The following is a 13221-nucleotide window of genomic DNA, read 5'->3' as shown; positions in this document are numbered from 1 at the left end:
TCGGGGCCTTCTATTCTGGGGAATCAAAGTGCTCTGCTGGTGATAGCAGTCACAGGAGGCTCAAAAGAGATCTGACAGGAAAGACTTCAATGTAAGAGACCTTCCTGTTTTTCAAATTTATGCTGTCAAGCGTGTGTTTTCTGCAAGGGAGGCAAAAAATTCAGACCTGCAAATGCAAACCACAGTGAGATCTATGGCTCTAGCAAGTTGCAGTGCTGAGAGGGAAAGTCGGATGATTTTATATTTGATGGAACACACCGGTGCCTGTTGTCTTCAATTTCTACAAGGAGCTCAGGGCAAGCGCTCGCTGAGATGCAGCGACTGAAAGCAGTGCCTGAGGAGCCCAACTCAGAATGGCCACGGAGGCCCGGCGGACCTGAACAAAGTCAATCAATCAATTGTATTTACTTAGCAGTTACTGTGTGCAGAGTACTAAACGCACAATACCACAGGGCTGGTAGACAAAATCCATGCCCAATCCAGTCTAGAATAGGAAACAGACACTAAAATAAGTTACAGCTAAGGGAAATGCCAGAGTATAAGGATAGGGATATAAGTACCTCGGGTTGGTCAGCCCTAATTCCACTCGAAGACTCCCTATTTCCTTCTGGGCAGAAGGCACCGAATTACGCAAAATTCTTGAAAACGCAATACCTATTTCTTTCCCAAAGATACTTCTAGAGGTGGGGCAGCCAGACAATAACACTTCTGATACCTCACTCTTCCACTAGCTCAATCCTTAATACGGGGAATCCTCTATCTCCAACCTTGCACCGCAGCAAACAAGAAACCCTTCCAACTAATAAGAGGGTAAGGCACTGCCTCACTAAGAAAACTTCTCCAAGAAACTTCTGTTAGGGCAGCTTATACTTGTAAGAGTGTCCTCATTCTTATCTCAGAGGAGATTCTTCAATTTGACCTTCACGGGAAGGGTCTGAAACACCATCTTTATGCCTAAGGAAGTCAGACGGTGAATCTGGCCCTTTCTACCCTTTCAAACCAATTCACACCTCAGTGGGGGGCAGGCTGAATTGTCACCTACTTGGGGTCAGGGATCAGGTAAACTAGTCTCTACGATACCCTCCCAAGCGCTTAGTACAGTACTCTGTACACTGTAGGTGCTCAATTAATACTACCGATTGAGTGAATGACTTTCATTTGACACTTCGAAATGACCATGGGAGACGGACTGTGATTTAGAAGACTGGTTGAGTTCTGATGAAATTATGTTTTTCTGAAGTTGTTTTCAAGTAGTTTCCTCAGGGTCAGGAAATGAGCCTTTTGCAAATACCCAACCCTCAGTTTCAACATAATCTATTGGGCAACTGAGCCTGCAGTGCATGGGAAAGATTTTTTTGCCTTTCTTTGCAGGTTCCTCTGAAAATAGGCTAAGGAAAGGTTATCACCTTACAGACTTCACTCCTGCTGAAAAAATTATTTTGTAATGTTTTCCAATAAGCTATCTCAGCTCAATTTAGATTACACTCAAATGCCCACAGAGGTTGGGCTGCTGCTGCCTGTCAGCGTGAGCTAGGGGGAGATCTGGCCAAAACCTGGGTCAGCTGGCCCCTTGAAAAAGGTGAGCGAAAGGGAGGCGGGTGGCTTTCAAAGTCTTTGCTACGCCTTTGCGAGAAGCTTCAGTGTCTGCAAAGCAAGCAGCATGACGTGAGGTTTCAAACTCCTGCTCTGCACTCACAAACAAGTGGAAAAGCAAGCTAGGTGGCTAAAATGCAGTATCCTCCTCCTAAATCGTGCCTGAGTAATTAGTCATAAAAACGGGTGACTTCTATCCTAGTCTGCCAGCGAGCAAGGAACTATTTCCAGCCTTTCTGTGAGCCTGCGTGGAGTCATTTCTTAAGACAGGGATGCAGTTCGCTCCTACCTGCCACAGACCTCTACAGGCAAACAGGAAAGGAATTTAAGGAAGGACACACATGTGGCTGCCTTTCCCAGTCCCGCCCTCGGAGCCAGCAGCCGTGAATAGCCGGATTTCACAAATGAAACCTGGTTGCTAAAAACAACAGAAGAGGGCTTAGTTTTAGGGACTTCAAAGAGGCAGCAGATTCACTTTGGTCCTTTGGGAATGCTGGCAAGAAGCTGGCTGCCTCATCCCGATACCCCCTGAAGCTGATCTGCAAGATTTCTCCAGATGGGGTTTTCAAGGCAGCCACGAATGAGCAAGAACCTGCCCTCTAATCTCGCCCAAGCTGACCAGTTGGATCCGCTGAGTGCTCCAAACTTGTCAACAGGCAGCCAGGTTGCTTCCTTCCCTGACTCTCAATGTTTTGCAGTAAGCATAGCTTTGAAAACACTCGAAATTATTTTTCTCTCTCTATCCCGGCTTAAAAAGAGACATAGCTTTCCTATCTCATCTCCCCGTCTCTTCCACAAGCAGATGTGCTGCCACCCAAGTACAGTCAGTAACTTTAGGAAGAGGATACTGCATTTTCTAAAATGACAAACACCAATTATACACATACACACAGAACAGAAACTTACCTCCGGTAAAGTCATAGACCAACTACCGTTTTCAATCATAGGTACAAAAACAATGAAAAAAGATATCCAGTGAAATGGAACTGCCAACTACTACAATCAGGAAACAACAACAATAATAACAAAGTCACACTCGATATTTCAAATGGGTAATTTTTCTCCCCCAAGACAATGTCTTCTCCTCCAGCTTCTCTCTCTGACAGCAAACATTTGGGGAAAGAAAGTCGTCTTGACAAAGCCAGTGGGCAAGTCCCAACTCAGGAAGCCCGATAAACTCAAACTCCACCCTCCACACGGTGCTATTCTCAGCTTGCATGATGGATGAATAGGCTGTGTAAAGCTTGATTAGCGATCATGGTGTGAGTGGCTTCCATAGTGGTAATTCCTAAACACTTTCCCAGCCAGAGACTATGAAATTCTCCCACTTTTTATGTTGTGAGGTGGCAGGGACAGATTTTAGCTCAGAGAGCCTCTCGGAGCTGGAAAAGGAAGACTGACTCAAGTTCCCATACGTGGCTATCTGGGGGCAGGGAGAGGGATGGTAACTGTAGTGAAATGTGGAAAAGCGGAGAAATGCTTACTGGCAGCCAAAGGAAAAGTTGCTGAGCTGTAAAGGAAAAAGAAAACCCTAGAAAAATGAGTCTAAGGGACGGCTCCAATGTTTTGTGTGTGTTGTGTGCTGCTATGATGAATTTTTGGCATCTATTTTTGAAGAAATTTTAGGGCCGAGGAAAATTCTTCTCTAAGTGACAGAGTGCAGATTTTATTAGCAAACAGTGCTCTCACTCTGCTATCAAAAGTTTCCCTTTCTCCACCTTCCCCAAAATAGAGTTTCCCAACAAAATTCACATGTCAACTGACATACTTGAGAAGCCCAGAACATCCGGATCACTAGTTAAAAAGTGAAAGCTATCTGAAAAAGTGAAAGTTTCAAAAATAACTTGTTTGTGGTTTTTCTATGCCAATTTACCTCCCTGAATCCATGTTCCATCCCTCTCGAAATGAATTTCTTAATTTAACTTTTGTGAACAATTAATCTCTGATTGCTTTCTAACCAGTCGGTAAAATTAATTGGCAATCCAAGTTTCATTTCTTTCTACCTCTCTAAAACCATCTGTGGAATCATCAGCAATAACTTACTTCAGTATAAAACCAAAACTCAAAAAACAGTATGAAATATTCAAAAAATACTGCTGAAACACGTTAGTGAGATGCAAACTTCTCAGTTATAATATTTCAGCAGAGAACTACAAATACAAATAATAGGAATCTGGAGGAGTCTTTTGGAACAATGTGCTAGTCCAAATAACAATAATTACAGTAAATTATTATATTAAGCTCTCCTCTAGATTGTAAGCTTGTTGTGGGCAGGGAACTGGTCTCCCAACTCTGTTATTCTGTACACTACCAAGTGCTTAGTACGATGCTCTGCACATAGCAAGTGCTCAATACATACGATTGATTGATTGACTGATATCTGTTAAGTACATATTAAGAGTGAAGCACTGTTCTAAGATCTAGGGTAGACATAAGTTAATCAGAAGGGACACAGTCCTTGCCCCATGTGGGGCTCACAGTCTAAGTAAGAAAGGGAGATAAAAGCTCAAGTAGCTATACATGAATACATTTGGGTTGCCTTACCTAACCTGCCAGTGTCCTGGACACTTAATCTAGGCGCCCTGTGACTTCAGTGCAAAATCTACCAATGTGTGCTTGTGTTTCGGGAGGAGTCAGAGATGAGCTGTCAACTCTCGGTTAAGGAGCTTCAGAAGCCTGAGCCAGCTTGGGGATGACATTTCAGAGTGTCCAACCCAAATGCGTTCATCAGGTTATCTGCAGGGAAAAGGGGCAGAGGCTGCAAGTTATCAGGGCCGAGTGGCAACTGAGCAGTCTTATGCGTTTTTGAATATAGCAATATTTCAAAAATGGTATTTGTTAAGCACTTACTATGTGCCCAGCACTGTACTGAGACAATTGGGTTGGACACAGTCTCTGTCCCACATAGGATTCAAAGTCTTAATCTCCATTTTACAGATGAGGTAACTCAGGCACAGAGAAGTTAAGTGTCTTCCCCAAGGTCACACAGCAGACAAATGGCAGAGTTGGGATTAGAACCCAGGCCCCCGACTACCAGGCCCATACTCTTCCACTGAGCCACGCTGCTTCAGCACTATTTACTGAGTGCTTAGTGTGCAAAGTACTGTGTTAATTAAGCCCTGGGGAAAGTACAATACATCAGAGTAGGAAGACATGATTCCTGGCCACATGGAGCTTACAGTCTAGATTTCATTGCAGAAAAAATTGTCAGGTCGGTGCCAGTGATTTGGAGCTTGTTATTTTGTTATTTTGGAGCTCTCGAGGCCAGGGCCGGCAGGTGGGCTCAGCCTTCTCTTGGAAGAAGAAGACATTTCTTGCTAGAGTTGAAAGTATTTCTCCCTGAGAAGAGAGGAGCCACATGAACTCAAAGGTAACCATTTTTTTCCAGGATGGGATTTAACCCAATTAAACAGTTTACCAAATGAAGAAGGCCTTCTCAGCCCATAAGGTGTTCACAGTTAATGCCCGAATTCCAATGAAATAGTTTCATGCTTTAAAAACTTCAGTGTTGGCCAAACATCAAAGCCAGAATGTGCAAAGGCCCATGACAATGTTTTTCCTTTTCCATCTCCACGGATCCGACCCGGAAGACACACAGAAAGCGACCTACGGTAATGGTAGTAATGGTGGGATCTCTTAAGCACTTTCTATGTGCCAAGCGCTGTATTAAGTGTTAGGGTGAAAACTAGACAAGTTGGTCAGACACAGTCCCGGTCTCACATGGGGTTCACAGTCTAGGAAGGAGGGAGAGCGGGCATTCACCCCCACTTTACAGAGAAAACTGAGGCAAAGAGAAGTTAAGTGCTGCATCTGTTGGTCTTGGTTTCGAAAGCAGCTCACTAAGTGGTATGGCCAGTCAGTGATGCAAATTGCACTTGAAAATGGACGAGAGTCAATACAAAGCAAGCATAACTATTGTGTATGTACACTGACCTTCCCACTTCAAAGTCAGAAGGCTTACCTTGCCCCAGTGAAGCCCTTGGCCAGTTTCCAGGATGCTGTTCTCTCCCTGCTTCCCTCTCAGTTCTACCCCCATTTTCCCTGTTTTCTTATCTCCTCTTTCCCCTTTCTCCCTCTCATAAGCATCAGCTTTCACTGAGTGCCCTACTCTGTGCAGAGCACTGTCCTCGACGGTTGGGGACATACACTAAAAGTAGATTTCCAGGTCTTACCCCAGAGTAGCCGTCACCTCTTTCTCTCTGCCGCTCCCCGTCTTTTCAGCCCCATCCCTTTAGAGGCTCAGGCCCTTTTCCAGCCTCGACGTCTGGGAAACCTGGTCGTCTTAGTTTGGATAAGTTAGGGGATGAATGGTTAGAAGGAGAAGTTAGGAATCTTAGAAGAATCATAACAAGTTTAGGCAGGGTCAGGGACGAATGGTTGTATAAAGGGTTGTTAGTGGAAAAAAAGATAGAGATGTTTGAACAAACATCCGTAAGCCTAAGGATGGATGCCAAGGAGGGCTAACTAACCTCCCAGCTGTTCCTCCCAGAATTCCAGATCCCAGAATGTGGCATCCTGGGGGAAGAACATTGATCTGGCAGGGGGTGGTCCACTGTCTGTTCCAGGACGGCACTCACTACCCATGTTCTTTAGATTGGGAGTGACAAATGACCCTTGGGCTACCTTTTGGATGATGAGATTCTAAACCCTGGATATGTCTTGTCTCACTTCCAGAGTTTAATCTTAACTCCTGTAAAAATGAACATTTTTCTCTTCCTCATCCACTTATGTGGCCTGAACATTTACAATAAATGGGTCCAGTTTTTCAAATTATTCTATTGATGGTTGAGGAACACCATCATTGCCACAGGCAGGATGAAAATTGGCAGCTTTGTAACACTACCTGAAGGAGCCTGCACTCTGGCTGAGAGATTTTTCTTGGCTAGACTTAACCAAGATCTTGAAGTTCTATAAACAAGTCTAAATTACTTCATTTTGACAAAGCGCCAATGGGGTGAAAGCAGAGAAATACTGACAGCCAAGGGCACCTCATGTGCGTACATGCAGAGGCCTTGAGTTGCAACCCAGGGATTCTCTGCACATTTTATTGTCCTTCCTTGAATAAAACTTGGTTTAAAATATTTTACTTACTATTGGAGAGTTCTGAAAAATAACAGATTTGATGCATGCAATTTTCTCCTGGCCTCCACTGTCTTCCTTCTACCTAAGTGTCCCCTTAACTCAGATTCAGTGCTGGTAGCGGGGGCACTGAGCAAGTTAGGATGATGCCATCAGCATGTTGGCTTCATCTGGCATCATCCAAACACTTTCTTAAATTCTCTCTCAAACAATGGCCATATCTGCAACATTAAAAGACCTATTAAGACACATTCTCCCTTGTTCTACTGGTACAGAAGTTGACTGTACCTAGGGCCCTACGGAATCTTTCTGATTTTTTGTCCGTCCGACAATAAGGAGGATCAAAATGTTAGTGGGATCTTGAAGGGAGAGGATAGCAGGAGAAGGAGAGGGGATGTGGTGACATGAGGAATGCTGTGCAGCTCAAAAAGGAATTCATTACGTGGCAATACATACCTGCCCAGTCCAGTTCCTTCACTCCCCAGGGGCTGGGTAGTTTATACAGCAGGAGGTGGCTAAAGATGAACAATGCCACTGCTGCTCTTTGCTCTGTAAAAGAGCTCGGCAACAGTAATGATAATAATGGTATTTGTTAAGCGCTTACTATGTGCCAAGGACTGTCTTAAGTGCTGGGGTAGATACAAGTTAAGCAGGTTGGATACAGTCCCTGTCTCACACTCATCCCCAATTTACAGACGGGGTAACTGAGGCCCAGAGAAGCTAAGTGACTCGCCCAAGGTCACACGGCAGACATGTGGCAGAGCCAGGATTAGAATCCATGGCCTTCAGACTCCCAGAATGCAATGAACTGCAGGAGGGTATTGCTATTGCTATCCTGTAGTTGAACGTTGTGGGCAGGGAATGTGTCTGTTATACTGTTGTGCTGTACTCTCCCAGGCACTTAGTTCAGTGCTCTGCACACAGTGAGCGCTCAATAAATACGATTGTTTGATTGATTGGACTGGGAACCGATGCTAAATAAGGAGTCCAGATAAAAATGGGCGCCGGCAAATATTTCAGAGGTATCGTAATGACAGTTCACTTGGAAATCAGCATTGCTCATGTTGCAGCACCTTAGGCAGAGTGAAAAATCTTCCTATCTCTGTGAGTAGCCCATCTTGGGCACCGGTATCTCAAGGCGGAACAGCAACTGAGACTCTCTACAGAAGCCACTGTGATCCTGAAACCGCTTAATGAGGGTGAAAGCTACTGATAATCTGGTTGTCTGAATACACTTAGTGAGATACAACACTATTCAGCTTCATTTGCTCTGGGGTTTTATTTTCTTCCAAGGATGAAAGTAGAACATTATAACATTTGCTACAAACAGATAACTTAAAACACTGTATTCCTTATGTCAGTCTTGCAACAGTTCACCTTCTAAACAGTCGCCGTGGGTAGGACCATGCACAACTTTAAACCAGAATTTTGTCATTTCCACCTTTTTTTTTTTTTTTTTTTTACTGTGTAAGTAGATGAGAGCCACCTTCCCTTGGCCTCTCTCTCAGCATCTCATGCGGATTCCCAGTATAAACACGCAACAGCAGGAGTTACCTACAAACATACAAACTGAAAGAAAAGACATATTATGTATGGCTTCTCGCAGTGCCTCTTAGGCGGCTAACTGAACACCCACGGTACACTCAGAACCTTCCCAAGAGCAGCCAAACGGATCCGCAGGGAACAGGAAGAACCGAATCACTCCTCACCATCGGCCTTCCAAGAGGTCTGAGATGGTGCCCCAAGGTTTTCCTACCTTGTATCTGTCCATAGGATCTTCCTGTTGCAGCTGACTCTCCCGCATCGTTTGATATTCTTTCTCATATTTCTTCAGCTTCTTGGTGGGCACCTGGAGGAAATATATGGGAAGAGAGCACTGTTAGATGAGGATCTCTTCCAGGTGAATTTCTTAATGAAAAGGACCCTTTCTAGGGCTCCTACAGCTGGGCAGCACTTAGATTTCAGTTGACGCTCAAGACTGTAAGCTCCTTATGGCCAGGGATTGTGTCTACCAACTCTGTCATACTGTATGCTCACAAGCACGTGATACAGTGCTCTGCATACAGTAAGTATCCAGTAAATACAGCAATTGAGTGATTGACGCTTGGGAGTTGGTTTTGTGATTCTACTACTAAGATACTACTAATGATCATAATCACTAACTCTCTGCTTCCTGCCATCTAAAATATACGATTTTAGAGAAGAAACATGATTATCTGGTTTTCTTCCCTCTTCATTTTAAAGTAAGTTTCTAGGCACACCCTGCAACACAAAGAACTGCCAACACAACTGAGGATCTCACAGAGCCCATTTTTAGCCTGTCATAACCATCTGTGGCAACCTGTCCATGAGGGGCCAACAGTCCACATGTTAGCCTTAAGCCGTGGCAGAGCCAGAGTGAGAATCTTGGCTGGGCCAGGACTGGACAATCTGCACCATTAATTAACGTGTGACTTCAATTCCAAAGATTTTCTAAGGTCCAAATTCATTACGCTACCTCCAGATCTATCACATTTGGGACTCTTGCACAGAAGGAAATTATAATGGTTTGACAGGATTTCTTCTTCTCAAACAGCTGATCATAACCCAACTAGGAACCTATAAATTGCCCCTTGTTGTTAGGGTGGCTTTAAGAGACAAAGAAAAAGTTTCATAGACAGACAAATTGTGTGTCTTGTTGTTCTAGCATTTTTCTCAATATGAACATAAGGCAGCAAGCTGGTGTGGCCTTTCCAGGTGTTCATTCTCCTGCTCCTGAAGATCAGCATCGTATTTTTTCCCTTTCAGTCATTTAGCACCTCGCCAATACTCCATGAGTTAAAAGAAAGCATTTCTAGGCCCCTGGGTGACCCTGGGAGTCAGAAGGACCTGATTTCTAATCCCAGCTCTGCTATGTCAGCTGTGTGACCTTGGATAAGTCATTTAACTTCTCTGTGCCTCAGTTACCTCATCCGTAAAATAGGGATTAAGACTGTGAGTCCTGTGTCCAAGCTGATCAATTTGTATCTACCCCAGTGTTTAGAATAGTGCCTGGCCCATAGTAAGTGTTTAACAAGTACTATCATCACTATTTTTATTATTATTAGTTGTAGTTGTATCTAGTGTCTATAGACAATGAACTGGCTGCCTAAAATTGACCACTCTGCAACCTAGCAACATGGCCCAGTTGCTGGTAAGGTGAACTCCTTAATGATCAGGGATCAGGTTGGAGAACTCTCTCTTCTCTTCCTCTCAATCTTAATTCTTCCAGTTGAAGACTACTGTATCCTCAGAAACTAAGAAAGACCTATTCCATCCCCTTCTAACCACAGTGGGTGGTTGGGAGAAGCTCAGGGAGCGGGGAGGCCGAGGCAGTTTCACAAGACCAAATTGGTAAACAGTGATAAGCCACTAACCTACAGCATTCCCATTAAACATTCATCTGGAGGATGGGGAAAACCCATTATCTAAAAATGACAGCAACAGTGTTTTTTCCGAGGGGCAGATAAATCGCAAAGCTGCTGTTTAATTTTGTTCTTTGGTCATGAACTTTCTGCCTCAAGAGAACTCAAACAGCACAAATGTGAAACAAAACAGAAATATAAAACAAAGTTTGACGTATTAATTGTACAGTCTAATTTACCAACGTGCAAAAAATAAGGGAAATCTACATCACTTCAAGGTGATAAATGTATCATTTTCCCTGACCTATGATTGCACCAACAGGCTAAGATTCCTCTAGGGTTCCTATCCTGACATCTATTGAACATACACTGAGGATTCTAAAAATAGACCTTACTATGAAATGGCAAAACACAGCACTGCAAGAGCTCTGATGCTAAGGAATAAAAAGGATCTTACAGAAAGTGGAGACGTAAAATCCCTCAGCGCATCCATGAACGTATTTTTGCAACCTGACTCCGAAGTTGACTCGGTCGGCTATATATGCCTGCTCGACCCAGTGCTTAATTACCCTGCAGAATGTATCCAAAACCAAACAGAAAGCAAGCACTTCTCACAAAATATCTAGGTATCCCTGACCAGAAAACATCCCGGTGTACCCTACATCAGATTTCATAGGACTGCACCAAAAACACTTTCCAAAGCCTTCCCTTTCCCATCTTGCTGAGATTCTGGGCTGTTTGGCTCGATTTTGCTCAGGGACACGGGCCGGGTTTCCAGAACAATGTGTTGCTAGGATACCTTCCAAGCTTATTTACTTTGGGCCCCGCCGTGATGTGCATCCACCTGTGATTGGCAAAAAAGGAAATGAAAAAAGGAAGATGGGGGAGGAAGGAAAGACTCATACTGGCATTAAGCTACTATTATTTAGGGAACAGCAGTAAAACTCCACAGATCTGGGGAGCCTTAGAGACTGTACTCTGGGGCACAACTAGTTGACTTAATAATGTTGGTATTTGTTAAGCGCTTACTATGTGCAGAGCTCTGTTCTAAGCGCTGGAACTTAGGCAGCAGGGGACACTTGGTGAGTCAAATTTTTCCTCGCCACAACAGAACGATGGGGCTGGGCCGGGGCTGGGAAGGGAATAATTAGGGTTTATGGAGGAACGGCAAGAAAAGTCTTTGAAATGGCACTTTTAGGGGACTGGGATCGGGCCTCATCGATAAGAACTCTGGTCAGGTCATCAAACGGTCTCAGGAATTTTCTTCGTGGGCACGCAGGGAAAAGGATGAAACGGCGCGGCCTAGTGGTCGGCAGCGAAATAGCACCCTGACCCGTAGGATTTCTCATCCCCTTTCCCTCCCGTCCCAGGCCCACCCATCCTGGGCCTTGCTGGGTGACCTTAAGCAAACCAGCTGAAATCCTATTTGCCTCACCCTGCCTCTTAGCTCTTCCACCGCCTCACCTCGGCAACAGAATTATTTTCCGCCAAGAAATCCCGGGGAGACTGGCTTATCTAATAATGTCGGTATTTGTTAAGCGCTTACTATGCGCAGAGCACTGTTCTAAGCGCTGGGGTAGACACACGGTAATCAGGTTTCCCACGTGAGACTCACAGTCTTCATCCCCATTTGACAGATGACAGTGAAGTGACTTACCCCCAGTCATACTGCTGACAAGTGGCAGAGCCACGATTCGAACCCATGACCTCTGACTCCCCAGCCCGGGCTCTTTCCACTGAGAAACCAAGGGCCATCAGGACACCCCGACGATCACGTCCGGGTCACACGGTGAGCGCTGAATAAATACGACTGAATGGACATATCTTCTCTAGACTGTAAGCTCGTCGTGGGCGGGGAATGTGCCTGTTTATTGTTGTATTGTACTCTCCCTAGCATTTAGTACATTCGGTAAGCGCTCGATAAATATGACTGAATTAAGGACATAACGGGGCGACAGCATCAATGGAAACCTTCCTCATTTCAAGGGTCCCTGAGTGGGGGATAGACACAGACGGACTACCTCAGCAGGACACTGAAAACAAGGAGTTCCTTGGACGAGAACCTTTTATCACTTATCTGGGTTCTGGACATCCTCTCTGCACTACCACTGACTGTTTCAGCCCAATCACTGCATTCCTTGACCCTCTCGGTTACAGTGGTCTCCTGAGGAGTTTTTCTAAGTGCGATCCTATCCAAGACTCGAGTAAAAAATGTGCTTTGGTAGATGAAGCATTTAGGCGGTAGTTGCGTGCCTCGATCTACCAAGGCATTATGACAGAGAGTGGGGGATCTTAAGGCATCTGTGATCTCCCTGGAACTGAATTTTCTACTCAGTCACTTGGAAAATTCATTCATTCATTCATTCATTCATTCAATCAATTGTATTTATTAAGCGCTTACTGTGTGCAAAATAACAAAATACAATATATTGTACAATATAACTACAAACAGATACATTCCTGCTCACGATGAACTCACATGGCTGATGCTTCCTGCCTCCTGTCAGGAACCGGGCTGTTTATGGTGGGAGAGAGTGGGACAGAGGGAAGGGAGTGGAGAGAGTTCTGCTTTCGGCGAGGGACCTAAATGACTTCTGAGAGGAGGATGGGGTATTCATGGGGGAAGGTCCATGAAACTTTTTCTTTGTCTCTTAAAGCCGCCCTAGCAACAAGGGGCAGGTGCCCAGGCCATGTACTGCTCGGACTCTATCCGCCTCCAACGGGGTGAAAGAGGAAGGGTCAAAGTAGAGTCCTGAGATAAAGTTCCAGGGAGCTGAACACTGATCAGGTGAAGATGATCATAAGCCATTTTGAGCTCCTTGGCTGTGGGTGATATCTTGTCACCTTGAATTATATTTGAACTAGGATTTTACCCTGGGCGAGGAAGCCAGTTCAATACACTATCTCACTCCTGGAGGAGCAATCACCAGGTTCAGCGATATATTTAGATCCCTGAGAAAAGCGACTGAGTGTGCAAAGTGGGCCATGACATGAACTAACCGGTCTGCTGGGGCTTTCCAGTTCAAAGATTCTAGGAGGAGGGGAAAAAAAGCCCAAAAATCAAACAGGAGAGAAAGATGTCACACACCAGGAGACCAATAAGAACAGCTACCACGAAAAATCAGAAACTCAGAGGATTTTATTGGGTTGATTAAGTGTGTGCTGA

The 13221-nt window shown here is 44.7% G+C and overlaps 1 protein-coding gene across 9 annotated transcripts in view; it reads right to left on the bottom strand.

Moving 5' to 3' along the window:
- The window catches only part of RABGAP1L (RAB GTPase activating protein 1 like), a 409469-nt gene that overhangs the window by 17285 nt on the left and 378963 nt on the right, over positions 1-13221 (bottom strand). For 5 of the 9 annotated variants that reach the window (XM_029080877.1, XM_029080879.2, XM_029080878.1 and 2 more), the window contains one exon: positions 8429-8521. In XM_029080877.1, coding sequence (XP_028936710.1) covers positions 8429-8521 — 93 coding nt within the window. Of the gene's footprint in view, positions 1-2499; positions 3781-7932; positions 8242-8428; positions 8522-10717; positions 10741-13221 lie in introns of those variants that run through there. The other 4 variants (XM_029080880.1, XM_016227692.3, XM_029080882.2 and 1 more) reach the window with 3 other exon arrangements.

Source organism: Ornithorhynchus anatinus, chromosome 16, assembly GCF_004115215.2.
Source record: "Ornithorhynchus anatinus isolate Pmale09 chromosome 16, mOrnAna1.pri.v4, whole genome shotgun sequence".
In the NCBI taxonomy this organism is placed as follows: Eukaryota; Metazoa; Chordata; class Mammalia; order Monotremata; family Ornithorhynchidae; genus Ornithorhynchus; species Ornithorhynchus anatinus.
This window is presented reverse-complemented; position numbering and strand designations above follow the sequence as displayed.